The sequence below is a fragment of the Loxodonta africana genome, chromosome 12 (genome assembly GCF_030014295.1).
Source record: "Loxodonta africana isolate mLoxAfr1 chromosome 12, mLoxAfr1.hap2, whole genome shotgun sequence".
Lineage (NCBI taxonomy): Eukaryota > Metazoa > Chordata > Mammalia > Proboscidea > Elephantidae > Loxodonta > Loxodonta africana.
The window spans coordinates 88,148,670-88,169,207 of record NC_087353.1 but is presented as its reverse complement, the minus strand read 5'-3'; the positions used below and the strand labels follow the sequence as shown (position 1 = coordinate 88,169,207).

The following is a 20,538-nucleotide window of genomic DNA, read 5'->3' as shown; positions in this document are numbered from 1 at the left end:
GTGTGTAGATGTAGCTTATTCTTTCTTACTGCTGCACAGGTTCCAAGTGCTTATCACCATATTTTATGTACCAGTTCCATTATAATGGACACCTATGATGAAATGCAATTGAAAATGAACACTTGAACTCCTGGGTGGGGGCTAGATTGGATGGGAACAAGAATGAAACTGAGGAAGCCACTTAGACCATGGATTGCAGCACTCCTCATGAGAGCTGAGAGCATAGTGGCTTAGACTAAGGGTCATCATCCACGTGGATTTTGAAGTACTACAGAAGCATAGTGGACTTCAGTGTGGAGAGGAAAACAATAAGCCAGACACCAAATGCCAAAGTCCTTAATGAAAGTGGACAAATGACCAATTGGTTAGAACATAACAGAAGTGAGGAGGCGTAGAGGGTGGTAGAGCTGGATGGCATGGACTTCAATGGAATAGAGTTTTACCTGAAGAGAAATGGTTAGAAGTTTGAGAAGTGGAGCCAGAGGCACAGGAGACATGGCCTTTTCCAGAGAGAGCCAGGCTTCTGTCCAGGCAAGAGGTAGAAAAGGTATTCTGTGATGATGTTGAGGGGTGAGGATAGTTAGTTTGCCATGGAAAGGGTGCAGGTGGAACCGGGTGAGAGGAAAGCCATGCAGGGCAGCCTATGGCAAAAGTGAAATGGAAGAACAGGGATAGTTCAGGTGACAAAGAGGCTTGCTTGTTAGGTGGTGACTATGGAAGAAAAATATGGAAGAAGACAGGGTTAAATCTCCAATGAGACAAGTGATCCCATAGTTCCACTGGGTACCTTGGTGACCCAGGTGGAGCATCCAGAAGTGGGGGGGGTGGTCTGCTGCCTCTGCCCAGTGTTTTCACGCCTGGGCAAAGCTCAGGTGAGTATGTATGTATTGGGGGGGTGGCATGGAGGGGAGGTGTGTGGACAGTAGATAGGTTGGTGAGTTTAGTCTGAGCCAGAAATATCCTAAGAAGTGGTGGACAGGACCCCTAGCTATGGGAAGCTAAGATTTTAAGCAGAAGGATGTCCTGGACACACTCAGGGAGGCAGCCTCGGTGGCGATGGGAGAGAATGAGTCAGAAGAGCTTGTTCTGAGAGTAAGGAGCTTATTCTGAGAATGAGGAGCCCTTCACAGCCCACAGGCAACCTTACGTCTCAGGCGTCCTTCCCTACTCTCTCCCTCTCCTCCGAACTGTTGCAGTCAAGTGGATTCCGACCCTACAGGACAGAGTAGAACTGCCCTATAGGGTTCCCAAGGATCTGGTGGATTCCAACTGCCGGACGTTTCGGCTGGCAGCTGATCTCTTAGCCACTGCACCACCAGGGCTCCCCATCCCCACCGGGCGTTGAGAAGTCATAGCCCCGTTCCCCTCCCAGGCTCCAGTCCTGTCCCAATCCCACCTATCCTTGCTCAGGCAAACCAGCTCTCGGGAACGAGGGGCCGGCTCGGCCGGGATGGCCGCCCTGGCTCAGGACATCCGCGCAGAGCTCTCCCGACAGAAGCTGGACCACGTGTGGACTGATACACACTACGTGGGGTTGCAGTTCCCGGACCCGTGAGTGCCAAGAGGCGGGAGAGTGGGCCGGTGGCGGGGGGCAGCAGGGGGCGGGGCGCTCACTACCCCCGCTCCTCAGGGATCACCCCAACACCCTGCACTGGGTCAATGAGTCCGGGAGGGCCGGGGAGCAGCTGCCGCTGGAGGACCCCGAAGTCTATTGTCCCTACAGCGCCACGGGCAACGCCACGGTGAGCGCTTCCTGCCCCACCCCCGGAATGCGGGCTGCTCTCGCCCTTTACCTGGTGCGGGGCAAGGGACGCGGTGAGCGCGCCTCAGCCATCCCTTCATCCCCAGGGAGAGCTGGTGTACGCCCACTACGGGCGGCTGGAGGACCTGCAGGACCTGCAGGCCAGGGGCGTGGAGCCGGCGGGGCGCCTCCTGCTGGTGCGCGTGGGGATGATCAGCTTTGCCCAGAAGGTGAGGGTCCTGGGACCGGGGATGATGAGGAGCGAGGAGGGTGTAGGCCGGAGGAACCAGAAGGTAAGGGCAAACGGGAAGCATCTAGAAGACCGAGAGAATGAGAAAGGAAAGAACCAAGTGGATTGTAAGAAAATGTTGGCAGAGAACAGCAAAATCAGGAGGTCCTGGGAGTCAGGTGGGGTGTGGGGAAGAGAACACTGGACAACTGTGGGGGGCTGCCAAGGCACTGCAGGCAGGTGGGGAGGCCAGTCAAGAGGATGAGCACACTCTTTCTCCAGGAGAACTGTGGGAGCCACAGTTGCAGATCAAAGGCCCTCCCATTTCACTTTACTCCTTTCTCCTGCCCTTATAAATCTGTCTTCTCTGGAGAAAGAATTCTATGGCCACCTCCCTTTGCCAGGTGGCCACTGCCCAGGACTTTGGGGCCCGAGGAGTGCTCATATACCCTGACCCAGCAGACCTCTCCCCGGACACACACAAGCTAGGCCTGTCCAGCCACCGGGCTGTGTATGGACATGTGAGTCTGGGGGTCCCAGGGCGGCACCTCCTTGCCTTCGTCAGGGCTGGCACGCTACTCTCCCAGGAACTCAGGCCACAGTTGCAGTGTGGGTACCCCTCTCCCTACAGGTGCACATGGGAACTGGGGACCCCTACACGCCTGGCTTCCCCTCCTTCAATCAAACCCAGTTTCCTCCAGTCCAGTCCTCTGGCCTCCCCAGAATCCCAGCCCAGCCCATCAGTGCAGACATTGCCTCCCGCTTGCTGAGGTGAGGGGTGTCTGGGGCCCAGGAGAGGAGGAGGCAGAGAGGGAGGCTGCAGCTAGCCCATAGAGTGACTTGGGGTGAACTAGAAAAAGGTGACCCTTCCTCTGGCGGACACAGCCTCTGGCCAGGGCCCACAGTTTGGTGAGTGGAGACCCAGCTGGATCTCAGTCACAGACCCTACTTCTATTTGGCACTCTTGAGTAGGACGCAACCTGCACAACTGTTTGGGACCCTGGCTGCACGGCTCCCTCTGCAGAGGCAGAGACCTGGAGGAGAGGGTGGGAAGGAAAGAGCAGAGAAGGGGCTTTGGGCCCTTTGGTGGCCCAGGTCTCTCTGCTACTCCAGATCCTTTCTGCCACACCCCTCTACAGGAAGCTTGAAGGTCCTGTGGCCCCCCAGGAATGGCAGGGACACCTCCCAGAGTCCCCTTATCACTTGGGCCCCGGGCCGGGCCTCCACCTAAGTGTCAACAACCGCAGGGCGGCCACCCCCATCAGCAACATCTTTGGCTGCATTGAGGGCCGCTCCGAGCCAGGTGTGCTCCCTTGACCTGCATCACCCACAACCTGAGAGAAGTAACTGTTCATAAGCTCCCCGCCCCCCCCCCCAAAGATAGGGTTGTGCAAGGCCCAGGGGAGGGCAGGAATGGTGCCCAGGGGACGGGAGGGCAGCTTTGACTGGAGGGTGCAGCAGGCGTTAGTAGGGAAGAAGGCTGGCAAGTTGGGACTGGGACTGATGGGAGTGGCAGTGAGGAGACCTCCCAGTTCACCCTGTCCTCAGGTTGAATGGGCAGTCTTCCACAGTAGCAAGTTCCCCTGGCACTGGAGGTAAACAAGCATAAGGTGGATGATGTTATAGCAGAGACTCAAGTATGAAAGGAGGTCAAATTGGATAGATGGCCCTTTCAAGCATCACCAGATGTGGACAGCAGTGGGGAATCGAAGGTTCTTTAGAAGGAGAGCAGGGTGATGGGAGCAGCCCTTCAGGAAGAAGAGTGTGGCACCTATTAGTGGTGAGGGAGAGGCGCGGGGAGGCTCAGATGAGGATGCTGGTGGAGGGTGGGGTGGAGAGGGATTTAAAATCTGTCAGGACCTGGTGACCAGTGGGACATGGCTGACCAGGGAGGGAATGACTCCAGGCATCCCGCTGATGGAGCAGGCTGTTCAGGGAGGGTCAAGGGAAGAAGGGGCAGGTTTCATTAGGGACTGCAGGGCTGGGGTTGCAGAGAGATGTCAGGGGCTGAGTGATGGAGATTGGTCGAGGGCCAGGAGAGCTGGAGGCACCTGCCCCCCTAGCGCGGAAGGAGAAGTGTTCCGGTACTTACTGCCAGTGTAAGAGGTGGGCCCAAACCATACCTTCCCCCAGATCACTATGTTGTCATCGGGGCCCAGAGGGATGCATGGGGCCCAGGAGCAGCCAAGTCTGCTGTGGGGACGGCCATATTGCTGGAGCTGGTGCGCACCATATCCACCATGGTGAGCAATGGTAAGGTTGGGACCTGGGCTGGGCAGAGGTGGGGCTGTGGTCTGAGCCAGAACTGGGGCAGGATGGCAGTTAGGAACACAGGCTGGAAGAACACCAGCTGGAGCCTCAAACCTGGGCTCCAAACTTGGCTCTCGCATGTTCTGTGTGCCCTGGACAAGTCACTTCACCTCCATTTCTTCATCTAAAAATGAAAGTAATCATAGTATTCCATGGGCCTGAGTGAAGATTAAGCAGGAGAATGTTGGGAGGGAAGGAGGGGCCCCAGGGGACCAGGACAGAGGGAGAACTAAGAGGGCTTTGCTTGGCCCCCAGCTGAACCCATCGTCCCTACCCTCTACCCCTAGGCTTCCGCCCCCGAAGAAGTCTTCTCTTCATTAGCTGGGATGGAGGCGACTTTGGGAGTGTGGGCTCCATGGAATGGCTGGAGGTGATGGCGGGGTCCTGGGCAGGGTAGCAGGGCAGTGGAGAGAGGCTCGTGGGGTTCATTCTCTACTCCCCTTACCCACAGGGCTACCTCAGTGTGCTGCACCTCAAAGCCGTCGTCTACATAAGCCTGGACAATGCAGTGCTGGGTGAGCTAGGGCAGTGCTACCATCTGGACCCCTCCTGCCCACCCCTGTCCCCAGAGGCCAAATCCTGAGCTGGGCTTATTCCTCCCTCTCTTCAGGGGATGATAGGTTCCATGCCAAGACCAGCCCCCTTCTGACCAGCCTCATCCAGAATATCCTGAAGCAGGCAAGAGCTAGGCACGCTGGGAGCAGGGGAGGCAATGGGAGAAGGGAAGCTGGTGAGAGCTCAGCCTGACCTGTGCCCCCACCCTGCCCCCAGGTGGACTCTCCTAACCGCAGTGGGCAGACCCTTTATGAGCAGGTGGTGTTCACCAACACCAGCTGGGATGCTGAGGTGTAAGTGGGGGTGAGAGAGGCTGAGGTGGTGGGGTGAGGGAAGCCTGAGCCCACCGGCCCCCCTAACCTGCCTACTCTCAGGATCCGGCCCCTGCCCATGGACAGCAGTGCCTATTCCTTCACCGCCTTTGCGGGGGTTCCTGCCGTTGAGTTTTCCTTCATGGAGGTGAGGCTTCCTGGCCCCCGCCCCAGAAGGCCAGGCAGTCAGCCTGCCTCTACCGTGCCCCTGCCCAGCCCTGGCTCTGTTACCGCAGGATGACCAGACGTATCCGTTCCTGCACACAAAAGATGACACATATGAGAACCTGCACGCGGCGCTGCGAGGCCGCCTGCCTGCCGTGGCCCGGACTGTGGCCCTGCTCGCGGGGCAGCTCCTCATCCGGCTCAGCCACGATCATCTGCTGCCCCTCGACTTCGGCTGCTACGGGGACGTCGTCCTCAGCCACATCGGCAGCCTCAACGAGTTCTCTGGGGACCTAAAGGTCCAAGATGCCAAGCAGCTCCCCACCTCTGGGGGTGGGGGGCGCTATATCCCATTAAAATGCTGTTTAGGCCATGGGGTCTGGCCCCTCCTCACCTCAACCCCTGCAGTCTTGGTCCCCTTGGCAACCTGGCCCCTTTACCCCGGGCCCCAGGCACCTAAGCCCCTAGGGCTCCGCAGGTACCCTCCCAGGCCCCGGGATTTGTCCTCCCCAACCCCCCAGGTCCAGGGTCTTGTTCTCCTCTACCCTCAGTTCTTCCCCAGCACTCTGCGCCCCTATCCTCCCGTCTCCTGCCAGCCCCGGGGTCCCAGCCTCGTCCCACAACGGCTTGACCCCCATCCTAGCCCGGGGTCCTGGCCCGTCTCCGCCAGGCCCTAGCTGCCTGCCCCAGCCCGCGCCTCCGTCCTCAGGCTCGCGGGCTGACGCTGCAGTGGGTGTACTCGGCGCGGGGAGACTACATCCGGGCGGCGGAGAAGCTGCGGAAGGAGATCTACAGCTCGGAGGAGAGCGACGAGAGGCTGACGCGCATGTACAACGTGCGCATCATGCGGGTGAGGCCCCGCCCCACGCCCCCTGCACCCAGCTCCCTGCCGCCCCGCCTCTCGGCCCCCATGGGACCCCTCTGCTTGCGTCCTCACGTTGCAGGCTGTCTTGGGGCTGGGCTTTTGGGGCCCTGGCGCGACCTGGTCTCTGTTCGCCCAGCCTTCTTTTCCTGCCTGATACTTTTGTCGAAGGGACGCTGCAGACTGACTGGTCCCTGTCCTCGGGGCTCGCCTAGTCCTAGACACAATACTCTCAGACTGGCCAGGCTGGGAGGACCTTAGCGGCCACTGAGGCAGCCCCTCAAAGCGAGGAAATGAGGGGGCAAGCCTCTTAGCCACCGTCACCTGGCCAGAGGGAAGCAAAACTGGGATGCCCCCCACCACACACACATCCCCCTGCTGCCCCCCCCCCGGAGAGAAAAAGCGTGTACTCAATGTTCCACAGTACAAAAGGCTCGAGGTGCAAAGGGCTAAAGAAATTCAGAGAATGGAGAGCTTTTTCCCCTCTAGCACTGAAATGGGTGAAATCCAGAAGGGCTGCCAGGAGGAGGTGTCATCTGAAAGTTGTACTCGATTTTATTCCCTGGCCTAGCTCTTCGGCTTAATTTTGGATACTTTGCAGTCCCCACTGCATCTCCAGTTACACGGCTCATCTTCCATTCCCTCACCCCATGAATTCAACTTGTCAAACCTTTGATCTTGGGAAATGGGTGGTAAGGACTGGGGGCCTGAGAAAAGGCCTATGATGCAAAATTTTTAACAGGACTGCCCTCAGTGAGTGTGGGGTCACTCATGGTACAGAACACCCTGTAAATACACGCAGGGAACCCATAGCGTACACACTGAGCCCCCATGCACACACGCCCACACAGTTTTCAGAGCAAACATGTCTGTCCCTTGCAGGTTCATGTTCTTTTTCCCACTTGCTTTTTCTTACTTATGCACCTGCCTCTCTCCCTTGCCATCATTCATTCCTTCTTTCTATTTAGAAATCTGTCCATCTTGCTCTTTCTTCCTTACTCTTTTCTCCTGGTCTCTGTCATTCTCCTCAGTCTCCTCTTCCTCCCCTCCTTCCTGATCTCTCCTCTTTTTCCCTTTCCTTTGCCCCCTCTGCTGAGCTATGTGCAGGGCTTTGAACCTGTTCATTGGAGCTTAAACCGCTGCTGAGAATTCGCATTTCTAACAAGTTCCCAGGAGTTGCTAATGCTGCTGGTTAGAGACCAATTCTGAGAACCACTGGTAGGGCAACAAAAATCCATTGCCACTGAGGCAATTCCGACTCATAGTGACCCTGTAGGACAGAGTAGAACTGCTGTAAATCTTTACAGAAGCAGACTGCCACGTCTTTCTCCCAAGGAGTGGCTGGTGGATTCAAACCATTGACCTTTCCGTTGACAGATGAGCACTTTAACCACTGTGCCACCAAGGCCCCTACTAGTAGAGCAGTGGTTCTCAAAATTTATTATACGTAAGCATCACCTGGGGATCTCATTGAACTGCAGATTCTGATTCAGTTTATCTGGGATGGAAATGAAATTCTCAGCAGAGGTTCCAACTGGAATGAATTGGTTCAATGCCCTGGCTGTGTTTGACCCTGGGGTGAGAAAAGGGATGGGGCATGTTTCATTCTTATTCATAGACCTTGGTTTAACCTCTCCTGTGTAACCCCAGAAACACAAAAAGACACCCCCCCTCCCCAGCTACCTTCCAAAGGGACTAAAGGATCAGACCCAGGGAACTTCATGGTTCTGGACCAGGAGTTGGCAAACTAGAAGCCTGCAGGCAAAATTCAGCCTGCTACCTGTTTTTGTAAATAAAGTTCTATTGCAAAACACAGCCATGCTCAGTGGTTTACATATTGTCCATGGCTGACTTTTGTACTGCAGTGGCAAGGTCGCCACAAAAATCACATGACTCGCAAAGCCCCACATATTTACTATCTGGTCCATCACAGAAGAAGTTTGCTGACCCCTGTTTTAGGCCATGACTTGGCATTGAAGAACAGACAACTTGGGTTGGTGTGGAGAAAGGAGGACTTTCCAGGGCAGAGAGGCCCAAAATAAGGGTGTGGCAGTGAAACAGGCCTGGCTTTCATGGTGCAGTGGTTAAGAGCTGCGGCTGCTAACCAAAAGTTCGAATCTACCAGCTGCTCCTTGGAAACCCTAAGGTTCTACTCTGTCTGTAGGGTTAGTATAAGTCAGAATTGACTCTACAGCAATGAGGTTTTCCTTGGGAGCAGGGTGTGGACCAGCAGAGCCAGAACAGAGGTCCTGCGGAGAAGCAGAGGGAGGCACCAAATGAGTTAGGAATCAACTGTGGAGAGCCTTAAGTGCCAGGGTCAGAGGTTTGGATTTTTAGGATTTGGACATCAAGAAAATGAGGAAGGTTTCTGAGCATGGAAGTGATGTAGCAAAGTGGAGTTTTAGGAAGGATTTTGGCTGGAGTGTAGATGGCCTGAAGATGGAAGTTAATGTGGTAAGGGTGGCAGCAGATATCTGTAGGAGGGAACCAGACTGATGTGAGGCATTTGGAAGGAGAAATGGACAGACTGGATGTTGGAGGAAGAGGAGGAGGCTGCCGTTTGTTAAGGGTCTGCCACGTGCCAAGTGCTTTGCTTCATTTTCTCTGATCCACTCACTGCTGTAGAGTCGATTCCGACTCATAGAGACAGAGTAGAACTGCCCCATAGGGTTTCCAAAGCTGTAAATTTTTATGGAAACAGATTGCCACATCTTCCTTTCGCGGAGTGGCTGGTGGGTTTGAACCGCTGACCTTTCGGTTAGCAACTGAGTGCTTAACCACTGTGGCACCAAGACTCCTTTTCTCTCATAGTCTTCCCTAAAATCCTGTGAGATTGCTAGTACTGTATCCAGACACTAAGGCCACATAGTAAGTGGTGGAGCTGAAATTAAAACCAGGCAGGCTGACCCCAAAGCCTGTGTCACCCTACTTCCACCTTTGAGGCGAGAGCCTGACAGCTGGGGATGGCCCTGGTACTCAGAGGGAATGTGGGAGTGGGACTCAGGAGGTTGGTGCTGGTGTGTAGGGGGTTATTATGTCCAGGTTCCCCACCCTCCCTGGGCCCGGTGGGCTGAGCGATGGAGACTGCTGGAGGGCAGGATTCCAGTGGATGATATGGCGAATAGACTTGGGAACTGTTCCCACAGAGGTCAGAGTTGAAGCCAAGGGACATGAATGAGCTCTGTGTGGCATTAAAATCTTCTTTGGGTCTTACAGAGATACGAATGGGTGAGACCACCTCTAGCAAGCCTGATTCTGCTGGAGTCATGGCAGGCAATAATTTAAAAATCTTCCCCAGGTGATTCAAATATACAGCCAGGTTTGAAAACCACTGGACTGTAGGCAAAGAGAAGAGCAGAGGGTGAAGGTCACCCCTTCAGACCTGCCCACAGTAGGGAGCAGAAGGAACCAGAGAGGCTGGCAGAAATGGGGGAGGAGAACTAGACCAGTAGTGAGGCAATCTCAGGCAAGGCAGAACAGCATCTGAGTCAGAGGGTGGCTGTCCCATTGACCTTTGACTCCGGGCTGTAGGGGTTGGCGGAGGTGGTGTGTAGAGGAGTGGTATCAAGAAGAGGAACAGCAGGACAATAGATTATTATTTGAGGCTTTTAGCAGGGAAGTGACTGAGCCAAGAAGGAAGGCTGAGGAGACCCAGATGCAGGCATGGAAGCTCTAGAGATAGAAAAGGATAGAACTCAAAACAGCTGAAGGGTGCATTCCGCTCAGATATTGGTGATGTCACAGAATGGTCATTCCCTGATTGGGTAACCAAAGGGAGGTGGGACTTAGGGAAGCTGCTGAACAATATTAAGTACTTAAAACCAGTAACCGGTTGTCGTGGAGTCAATTCCAACTCATGGGGAGCCCATGTGTGTCAAAGTAAAACTATGCTCCACAGGGGTTTTTTTTTTTTAATAACTTTTATTAAGCTTCAAGTGAACGTTTACAAATCCAATCAGTCTGTCACATATAAGTTTACATACATCTCACTCCCTGCTCCCACTTGCTCTCCCCCTCTTGAGTCAGCCCTTTCAGTCTCTCTTTTCTTGACAATTTTGCCTGCTTCCCTCTCTCTCTATCCTCCCATCCCCCCTCCAGACAAGAGTTGCCAACACAATCTCAAGTGTCCACCTGATATAATTAGCTCACTCTTCATCAGCGTCTCTCTCCCACCCACTGACCAGTCCCTTTCATTTCTGAAGAGTTGTCTTCGGGGATGGTTCCTGTCCTGTGTCAACAGAAGGTCTGGGGAGCATGGCCGCCGGGATTCCTCCAGTCTCAGTCAGACCATTAAGTTTGGTCTTTTTATGAGAATTTGGGGTCTGTATCCCACTGATCTCCTGCTCCCTCAGGGGTCCTCTGCTGTGCTCCCTGTCAGGGCAGTCATCGATTGTGGCCGGGCACCAACTAGTTCTTCTGGTCTCAGGATGATGTAGGTCTCTGGTTCATGTGGCCCTTTCTGTCTCTTGGGCTCTTAGTTGTCGTGTGGCCTTGGTGTTCTTCATTTTCCTTTGCTCCAGGTGGGTTGAGACCAATTGATGCATCTTAGATGGCCGCTTGTTAGCATTTAAGACCCCAGACACCACATTTCAAAGTGGGATGCAGAATGATTTCATAATAGAATTATTTTGCCAATTGACTTAGAAGTCCCCGCAAACCATGTTCCCCAGACCCCCGCACTTGCTCCGCTGACCTTTGAAGCATTCATTTTATCCCGGAAACTTCTTTGCTTTTGGTCCAGTCCAATTGAGCTGACCTTCCATGTATTGAGTGTTGTCTTTCCCTTCACCTAAAGCAGTTCTTATCTACTGATTAATCAATAAAAACCCTCTCCCTCCCTCCCTCCCTCCCCCCTTCGTAACCACAAAAGTATGTGTTCTTCTCAGGTTTACTATTTCTCAAGATCTTATAATAGTGGTCTTATACAATATTTGTCCTTTTGCCTCTGACTAATTTCGCTCAGCATAATGCCTTCCAGGTTCCTCCATGTTATGAAATGTTTCACAGATTCGTCACTGTTCTTTATCGATGCGTAGTATTCCGTTGTGTGAATATACCACAATTTATTTACCCATTCATCTGTTGATGGACACCTTGGTTGCTTCCAACTTTTTGCTATTGTAAACAGAGCTGCAATAAACATGGGTGTGCATATATCTGTTTGTATGAAGGCTCTTGTATCTCTAGGGTATATTCCTAGGAGTGGGATTTCTGGGTTGTATGGTAGTTCTATTTCTAACTGTTTAAGATAACGCCAGATAGATTTCCAAAGTGGTTGTACCATTTTACATTCCCACCAGCAGTGTATGAGAGTTCCAATCTCTCCGCAGCCTCTCCAACATTTATTATTTTGTGTTTTTTGGATTAATGCCAGCCTTGCTGGTGTGAGATGGAATCTCATCGTAGTTTTAATTTGCATTTCTCTAATGGCTAATGATCGAGAGCATTTTCTCATGTATCTGTTGGCTGTCTGAATATCTTCTTTAGTGAAATGTGTGTTCATATCCTTTGCCCACTTCTTGATTGGGTTGTTTGTCTTTTTCTGGTTGAGTTTTGACCGAATCATGTAGATTTTAGAGATCAGGCGCTGGTCGGAGATGTCATAGCTGAAAATTCTTTCCCAATCTGTAGGTGGTCTTTTTACTCTTTTGGAGAAGTCTTTAGATGAGCATAGGTGTTTGATTTTTAGGAGCTCCCAGTTATTGGGTTTCTCTTCATCATTTTTGGTAATGTTTTGTATTCTGTTTATACCTTGTATTAGGGCTCCTAGGGTTGTCCCAATTTTTTCTTCCATGATCTTTATCGTTTTAGTCTTTATGTTTAGGTCTTTGATCCACTTGGAGTTAGTTTTTGTGCATGGTGTGAGGTATGGGTCCTGTTTCATTTTTTTGCAAATGGATATCCAGTTATGCCAGCACCATTTGTTTAAAAGGCTATCTTTTCCCCAATTAATTGACACTGGTCCTTTGTCAAATATCAGCTGCTCATACGTGGATGGATCTATGTCTGGGTTCTCAATTCTGTTCCATTGGTCTATGTGTCTGTTGTTGTACCAATACCAGGCTGTTTTGACTACTGTGGCTGTATAATAGGTTCTGAAGTCAGGTAAGGTGAGGCCTCCCACTTTCTTCTTCTTTTTCAGTAGTGCTTTGCTTATCCGGGGCTTCTTTCCCTTCCATATGAAATTGGTGATTTGTTTCTCTATCCCCTTAAAATATGACATTGGAATTTGGATCGGAAGTGCATTAAATGTATAGATGGCTTTTGGTAGAATAGACATTTTTACTATGTTAAGTCTTCCTATCCATGAGCAGGGTATGTTTTTCCACTTAAGCATGTCCTTTTGAATTTCTTGTAGTAGAGCTTTGTAGTTTTCTTTGTATAGGTCTTTTACATCCTTGGTAAGATTTATTCCTAAGTATCTTATCTTCTTGGGGGCTACTGTGAATGGTATTGATTTGGTTATTTCCTCTTCGGTGTTCTTTTTGTTGATGTAGAGGAATCCAAGTGATTTTTGTATGTTTATTTTATAACCTGAGACTCTGCCAAACTCTTCTATTAGTTTCAGTAGTTTTCTGGAGGATTCCTTAGGGTTTTCTGGGTATATAATCATGTCATCTGCAAATAGTGATAACTTTACTTCTTCCTTGCCAATCCGGATACCTTTTATTTCTTTGTCTAGCCTAATTGCCCTGGCTAAGACTTCCAACACGATGTTGAATAAGAGCGGTGATAAAGGGCATCCTTGTCTGGTTCCCGTTCTCAAGGGAAATGCTTTCAGGTTCTCTCCATTTAGAGTGATATTGGCTGTTGGCTTTGCATAGATGCCCTTTATTATGTTGAGGAATTTTCCTTCAATTCCTATTTTGGTAAGAGTTTTTATCATGAATGGGTGTTGGACTTTGTCAAATGCCTTTTCTGCATCAATTGATAAGATCATGTGGTTTTTGTCTTTTGTTTTATTTATGTGATGGATTACATTAATGGTTTTTCTGATATTAAACCAGCCTTGCATACCTGGTATAAATCCCACTTGATCAGGGTGAATTATTTTTTTGATGTGTTGTTGGATTCTATCGGCTAGAATTTTGTTGAGGATTTTTGCATCAATGTTCATGAGGGATATAGGTCTATAATTTTCTTTTTTTGTAATGTCTTTACCTGGTTTTGGTATCAGGGAGATGGTGGCTTCATAGAATGAGTCGGGTAGTATTCCGTCATTTTCTATGCTTTGGAATACCTTTAGTAGTAGTGGTGTTAACTCTTCTCTGAAAGTTTGGTAGAACTCTGCAGTGAAGCCGTCCGGGCCAGGGCTTTTTTTTTGTTGGGAGTTTTTTGATTACCGTTTCAATCTCTTTTTTTGTTATGGGTCTATTTAGTTGTTCTACTTCTGAATGTGTTAGTTTAGGTAGGTAGTGTTTTTCCAGGAATTCATCCATTTCTTCTAGGTTTTCAAATTTGTTAGAGTACAATTTTTCATAATAATCTGAAATGATTCTTTTAATTTCATTTGGTTCTGTTGTGATGTGGTCCTTCTCATTTCTTATTCGGGTTATTTGTTTCCTTTCCTGTATTTCTTTAGTCAGTCTAGCCAATGGTTTATCAATTTTGTTAATTTTTTCAAAGAACCAGCTTTTGGCTTTGTTAATTCTTTCAATTGTTTTTCTGTTCTCTAATTCATTTAGTTCAGCTCTAATTTTTATTATTTGTTTTCTTCTGGTGCCTGATGGATTCTTTTGTTGCTCAGTTTCTATTTGTTCAAGTTGTAGGGACAGTTCTCTGCTTCTGGCTCTTTCTTCTTTTTGTATGTGTGCATTTATTGATATAAATTGGCCTCTGAGCACTGCTTTTGCTGTGTCCCAGAGGTTTTGATAGGAAGTATTTTCATTCTCGTTGCTTTCTATGAATTTCCTTATTCCCTCCTTGATGTCTTCTATAACCCTGTCTTTTTTCAGGAGGGTATTGTTCATTTTCCAAGTATTTGATTTCTTTTCCCTAGTTTTTCTGTTATTGATCTCTAGTTTTATTGCCTTGTGGTCTGAGAAGATGCTTTGTAATATTTCGATGTTTTGGACTCTGCAAAGGTTTGTTTTATGACCTAATATGTGGTCTATTCTAGAGAATGTTCCATGTGCGCTAGAAAAAAAAGTATATTTTGCAGCAGTTGGGTGGAGAGTTCTGTATAAGTCAATGAGGTCAAGTTGGTTGATTGTTGTAATTAGATCTTCCATGTCTCTGTTGAGCTTCTTACTGGATGTCCTGTCCTTCTCCGAAAGTGGTGTGTTGAAGTCTCCTACTATAATTGTGGAGGTATCTATCTCGCTTTTCAATTCTGTTAAAATTTGATTTATGTATCTTGCAGCCCTGTCATTGGGTGCATAAATATTTAATATGGTTATGTCTTCCTGATCAATTGTCCCTTTTATCATTATATAGTGTCCTTCTTTATCCTTTGTGGTGGATTTAAGTCTAAAGTCTATTTTGTCAGAAATTAGTATTGCTACTCCTCTTCTTTTTTGCTTATTGTTTGCTTGATATACTTTTTTCCATCCTTTGAGTTTTAGTTTGTTTGTGTCTCTAAGTCTAAGGTGTGTCTCTTGTAGGCAGCATATAGATGGATCGTGTTTCTTTATCCAGTCTGTGACTCTCTGTCTCTTTATTGGTGCATTTAGTCCATTTACATTCAGGGTAATTATAGATAAATAAGTTTTTAGTGCTGTCATTTTGATGCCTTTTTATGTGTGTTGTTGACAATTTCATTTTTCCACATACTTTTTTGTGCTGAGGCGTTTTTCTTAGTAAATTGTGAGATCCTCATTTTCATAGTGCTTGACTTTATGTTAGTTGAGTCGTTACGTTTTTCTTGGTTTTTATCTTGAGTTATGGAGTTGTTATACCTTTTTGTGGTTACCTTATTATTTACCCCTATTTTTCTAAGTAAAAACCTAACTTGTATTGTTCTATATCGCCTTGTATCACTCTCCATATGGCAGTTCAATGCCTCCTGTATTTAGTCCCTCTTTTTGATTATTGTGATCTTTTACCTATTGACTTCCATGATTCCCTGTTATGTGTATTTTTTTTAATTAATCTTAATTTGTTTGTTTTTGTGATTTCCCTATTTGAGTTGATATCAGGACGTTCTGTTTTGTGACCTTGTGTTGTGCTGATATCTGATATTATTGGTTCTCTGACCAAACAATATCCTTTAGTATTTCTTGTAGCTTTGGTTTGGTTTTTGCAAATTCTCTAAACTTGTGTTTGTCTGTAAATATCTTAATTTCGCCTTCATATTTCGGAGAGAGTTTTGCTGGATATATGATCCTTGGCTGGCAGTTTTTCTCCTTCAGTGTTCTGTATATGTCGTCCCATTCCCTTCTTGCCTGCATGGTTTCTGCTGAGTACTCAGAACATATTCTTATTGATTCTCCCTTGAAGGAAACCTTTCTTTTCTCCCTGGCTGCTTTTAAAATCTTCTGTTTATCTTTGGTTTTGGCGAGTTTGATGATAATATGTCTTGGTGTTTTTCTTTTTGTATCAATCTTAAATGGGGTTCGATGAGCATCTTGGATAGATATCCTTTCGTCTTTCATGATGTCAGGGAAGTTTTGTGTCAGGAGCTCTTCAACTATTTTCTCTGTGTTTTCTGTCCCCCCTCCCTGTTCTGGGACTCCAATCACCCGCAGGTTATCCTTCTTGATAGAGTCCCACATAATTCTTAGGGTTTCTTCATTTTTTTAAATTCTTTTATCTGATTTTTTTTCAGCTATGTTGGTGTTGATTCCCTGGTCCTCCAGATGTCCCAGTCTGCATTCTAATTGCTCGAGTCTGCTCCTCTGACTTCCTAGTGCGTTGTCTAATTCTGTTATTTTATTGTTAATCTTTTGGATTTCTACATGTTGTCTCTCTATGGATTCTTGCAACTTATTAATTTTTCCAGTATATTCTTGAATAATCTTTTTGAGTTCTTCAACAGTTTTATCAGTGTGTTCCTTGGCTTTTTCTGCAGTTATCCTAATTTCATTTGTGATATCATTAAGCATTCTGTAAATTAGTTTTTTATATTCTGTATCTGATAATTCCAAGATTGTATCTTCATTTGGGAAAGATTTTGATTCTTTTGTTTGGGGGGGTTGGAGAAGCTGTCATGGTCTGCTTCTTTAAGTGGTTTGATATGGATTGTTGTCTGCGAGCCATCACTGGGAAACTAGTTTTTCCAGAAAATCCGCTAAAAAAAAAATGCAGTCAGATCTCTATCAGAGTTCTCCCTCTGGCTCAGGCTATTCAGATGTTAATGAAGCCGCCTGGGGAGGGTGGGGGAGGGAACAGAGAGATAGGAGAGTAGCACCTCAGAATATAGCCAGAGTTGCTTGTCTTGCTTGGAATGACTATTATATCTGAGATTCCCGCAGGCGCATCGCCTATGTGTGCTGGCTGTGTGGAGATTGCCCCCGGGGGGTCTGGCCCGCTGGAGTCACGGTCAGATCCTCCGCTTCCAGCCCCACGCCCAGCGTCAAGGCTCCCCTACTGGGACGGTGCACTCTCGACTCCAAAATCAGTCGCTGCCTCCCAGGGACTTCTCGTCCCTCCAGCCGCGTGGCCGTGCCGCCTCCGCGAACCAGTTGGGCCTCCTCCTGGGGTTAGTTCAGATGGGTGAAGCAGCTCCCCGTGCTTGTGCCGTGACCGAGTGTCCCGGCTGGGACGCTGTTCTCCCCGCTCCAATACCAGTCGCTGCCTCCCGGGGACTTCTCCTACCAGCTGAGTCCCACGCCGCCCGCGTGACCCAACTGGGCCCCCTCCCGGGGTTAGTTCAGGGGGGTGGGGCAGCTCTCTGTGCTTGTGCCGTACCTGACTGGTACGCTGGCTCCAGGCTCTGGAAACAATCGCTGCTTCCCTGTATTAGTTCGTTCTCCATCTCTAAATCTGTGTTTGTTGTTCAGGGTTCGTAGATTGTTATGTATGTGATTGATTCACTTGTTTTTCCGTGTCTTTGTTGTAAGAGGGATCCGAGGTAGCGTCTGCCTAGTCCGCCATCTTGGCTCCGCCTCCACAGGGTTTTCTATGGCTGATTTTTCTGAAGTAGATCACCAGGCCTTTATTCCATGGTGCTTCTAGATGGACTTGAACCTCCAACCTTTAAGGTTAGCAGCCGAGCACATTAGCCGTTTGCATCACCCAGGGACTTCACTAGGTGAAAACCCTATGGAGCAGAATTCTATCTTGACACACATTTTATGACTCAACAGCAGTTGGTGCTAGGTGCCGAGTTTGGTTACAAATTGCTAGCAGGAAGTAGGGGTTGTTCAGGCTTTTGCTCTGGGGACAGAGACCCCATCCAACCTGATCTCACTCTTGATGCAGGTGGAGTTCTACTTCCTGTCCCAGTATGTGTCGCCGGCTGACTCCCCATTCCGCCATATCTTCCTGGGCCGTGGAGACCACACGCTTGGTGCCCTGCTGGACCACCTACGGCTGCTTCGAAAGGGTGACTCCAGGGCCCCAGGGGCCTCCTCCCCTGGGGTAGAACCCAGCCTAGGCTTCCAGGAGAGCCGCTTCCGTCGACAGCTGGCCCTGCTCACCTGGACGTTGCAGGGGGCAGCCAACGCACTTGGTGGGGATGTCTGGAACATCGACAACAACTTCTGAGGCCCACCAGGGGCCCCCCATACCCTTGTCCCCATCTGAGATCACATCTTCTCCCCACTTGAGTGATTTTGGGGTGACAGAGGTGTCCACGCACCACCTCTCATTGCTGACCAAGATTCTCACTAGCCTTTTCCTGTCCCTGCACAGCCCAGATCCCAGCACATAGACATGCACACATCCCTGGCTCTGCCAATGTAGGAGTAGGTGAGCAGTGCCTCCCGTAAAGTGATGGTCATACTGTCAACTAATCAAAGAGCAGTATCTGCTCATTCACAGACCCTTCCCCATGCCTTGAGACCAGCCTTGAAGGTTTTGTAGACCCTGGGGTCTGGCCCAGCTGTCAGTAGAAGAGCTTGCTAGACCTTATAGTCAACAGGTGGTCTGTGGTGTGAGAGGCATGGGTTTTGGACTTCAATAAACCACCTGGTGAAATCCTGTTGTCTCTAAGCATCTTTATGCTACCTCTTCACCCTCACCCCCACCCAGTCATCCCTCCTTTGAGACCTAGAGAGGGGCTGGGCAGAAGGGGCCAGAGGGGTATTGTTCAAAATGCTGCATCCATAGGAAAAACTCTGAGCTGTTCCTGTTACCTGAGGAAATAGTGAAAGCCTATTCTCCAAAGAGGTCCCCAAGTGGTGCAAAAGATGTGTGTTCGACTACTAACCTAAGGGTTGGTAGTTCAAATCCACCCAGCAGTGCCATAGAAGAAAGGCTTGGCAATCATTTCCATAATGATTACAGCCAAGAAAACCCGATGGGGCAGCTCTACTCCGTAACGCATGGAGTTGCCATGAGTTGGAATCCAACTTGATGGCAATGGATTTGGTTTTATTCTAAAAAAAAAATGGACTGAAACATACCAGTGATCATGAAGATGACACAGGACTGGGCAACATTTTGTTTTGTTGTACATGGGGCCACCATGATGAGTCAGAGCTGACTCCATGGCAACGAACAACAACAGTCTCCAAAGACCACCCCCATGGAACAGCAGACTGGTTCTGGATCTTCTGCTGGGACCAGTGCCAGCTACATAATTTCCAAGGCCCAATGCAAAATGAAAATATAGGGCCCCTTGTTCAGAAAGCAGGAACAAAGCCCCTTTCTTCCAGTCTCTCAGCTTGTCATGGTGTTTTTTTATTTGCTATGTAATATCGCGCCCCCTCAGGCCTGGAGATGCTCTCACGTGAATGGAGACCCTCACAAGCACCAGGAGTTTTGCCCCACAACTTGGTACACAGAGTGTCTGTGTCCAACCAAGACCCCGACCCCAACCCTGACCCTCCCCGTGCCTGGGCCCAGGCCTCTGCTGGGGAAAGAGGGTAGCAATTATGATCAGGTGAAGGCAGGGGAGCTGGCAGGGAGAACCCATTCACCGGAGGTGGAGAGGCAGCAGAAGGCAGGACTCTTAGCACATACTCCATTGTCCCATAAGACTTCACTTAGAAAGCACAAATTCAAAGACAAAATTATTAAGAATTTCAAGACAACAACTACAGGGCATTAAGCCCCAAGTGCAGATCCCCCTCTGAGCACAGAGCCCCCTGAGACTGAAATGGTCACAAAACCATTAGATGATCCCTACAGGGACATCTCTCCTCGCAGGATCCCCTTTGGTCAATCTTCGTGAAGGTGGAGACGATAAGGTCTGAGTCACATGAAGGCAGGGAATTACAAGTGCTGCTGTTACCACTTTCCTTTAATCATAGGCTCAGGAGGGTGTTTTCCTGGTTCCCAGTCTAGGGCAGCAGCATAAATCCAGGGGCTCATTTCTCAGGCTGCTTGGTTCTGTCTTGCTCCCAGAATAGGGTGAGAGGTCTTACCCAGTTCCTCAGGTAACTGGTAAGTGAAGGCCTCTTAATCTAAGGCTTAGGATACTCCAGCCCCTTGGCTCCAGAGTGAAACTACCCCTTCCTTAGCTACCCCTGAGGCTTCATCAGCAAACTTCAATTATTTGCTTCCTTGAAATACAGCCCAGAACAAACTTCCCAAAGTGATTTCTCAGCTCTTCATCTTGTCCATATGCTCCCTGTGATGGACAGAATAATGGACCCTAAAAGATGTCAAAGTCCTAATCTCTGGAGCCTATGAATGTTATTTTACATGACAAAAATGTCTTCCCAGATGTGATTTGGCATCTTGAAATGAGGAAATTATCCTGGATTATTGGAAGGAGGGCAATTTAATCACAAGGGTCCTTGTAAGAAGTGATAGGAGAGTCGATAAAGAAAGGAAATGAGACAACGGGAGCAGACGGTTAGTCAAAAATGGATTTGAAGATGCTACACTCTTGGCTTTGAAGATGGAGGAAGGAGCTACAAACCAAGAAATGCAGAGGGCCTCTAGAAGCTGGAAAAGCCAAGGAAACAGATTTTCCCCTGGAGCCTGCAGAAGGAATGCAGCCCTGCTGACACCTTGGTTTTAGCATCATGAGACGAATTTTGAACTTTTGACCTCCAGAATTGTAAGAGAATAAATTTGTGTTGTCTTAAGACACTAAAACAATTTGTGGCAATTTGTTACAGCAGCAACTGGAAACTAACATACTTCCACTTCAACTGCTGTAAACTCAGTATTATTTTCTACAAAATTCACCTTAAACCATATGACTCAATAATCCCAGTCCTAGGTACATACCCAGAAGAAGCGAAACAAGAACACTAACGGAAACCTGGACACCAATGTTCACTGCAGCCCTTTTCACAATAGCCAAAATGTG

The 20,538-nt window shown here is 48.9% G+C and overlaps 1 protein-coding gene across 1 annotated transcript; it reads left to right on the top strand.

Annotated features, from left to right (window-relative positions):
* The first annotated feature begins 1,410 nt into the window (after positions 1-1,410).
* On the top strand, positions 1,411-18,939 carry TFR2 (transferrin receptor 2). Its single transcript, XM_023541747.2, has 15 exons — positions 1,411-1,551; positions 1,631-1,742; positions 1,849-1,971; positions 2,375-2,491; positions 2,602-2,741; positions 3,110-3,273; positions 4,104-4,223; positions 4,568-4,650; positions 4,732-4,795; positions 4,891-4,958; positions 5,052-5,128; positions 5,210-5,294; positions 5,383-5,610; positions 6,021-6,161; positions 17,535-18,939. Exons 1-15 carry the CDS (start codon positions 1,451-1,453, stop codon positions 17,817-17,819), a joined length of 1,908 nt encoding a protein of 635 aa, XP_023397515.1. The 5' UTR covers positions 1,411-1,450; the 3' UTR covers positions 17,820-18,939.
* Positions 18,940-20,538: the final 1,599 nt, after the last annotated feature.

Bases quoted from the DNA above. Each gene is read 5' to 3' on its own strand.
- TFR2 (XM_023541747.2), top strand. From the start codon at position 1,451: ATGGCCGCCCTGGCTCAGGACATCCGCGCAGAGCTCTCCCGACAGAAG. The intron at 1,743-1,848 runs GTGAGCGCTTCC...CTTCATCCCCAG, and splicing joins GCGCCACGGGCAACGCCACG to GGAGAGCTGGTGTACGCCCA. The intron at 6,162-17,534 runs GTGAGGCCCCGC...CTCTTGATGCAG, and splicing joins ACAACGTGCGCATCATGCGG to GTGGAGTTCTACTTCCTGTC.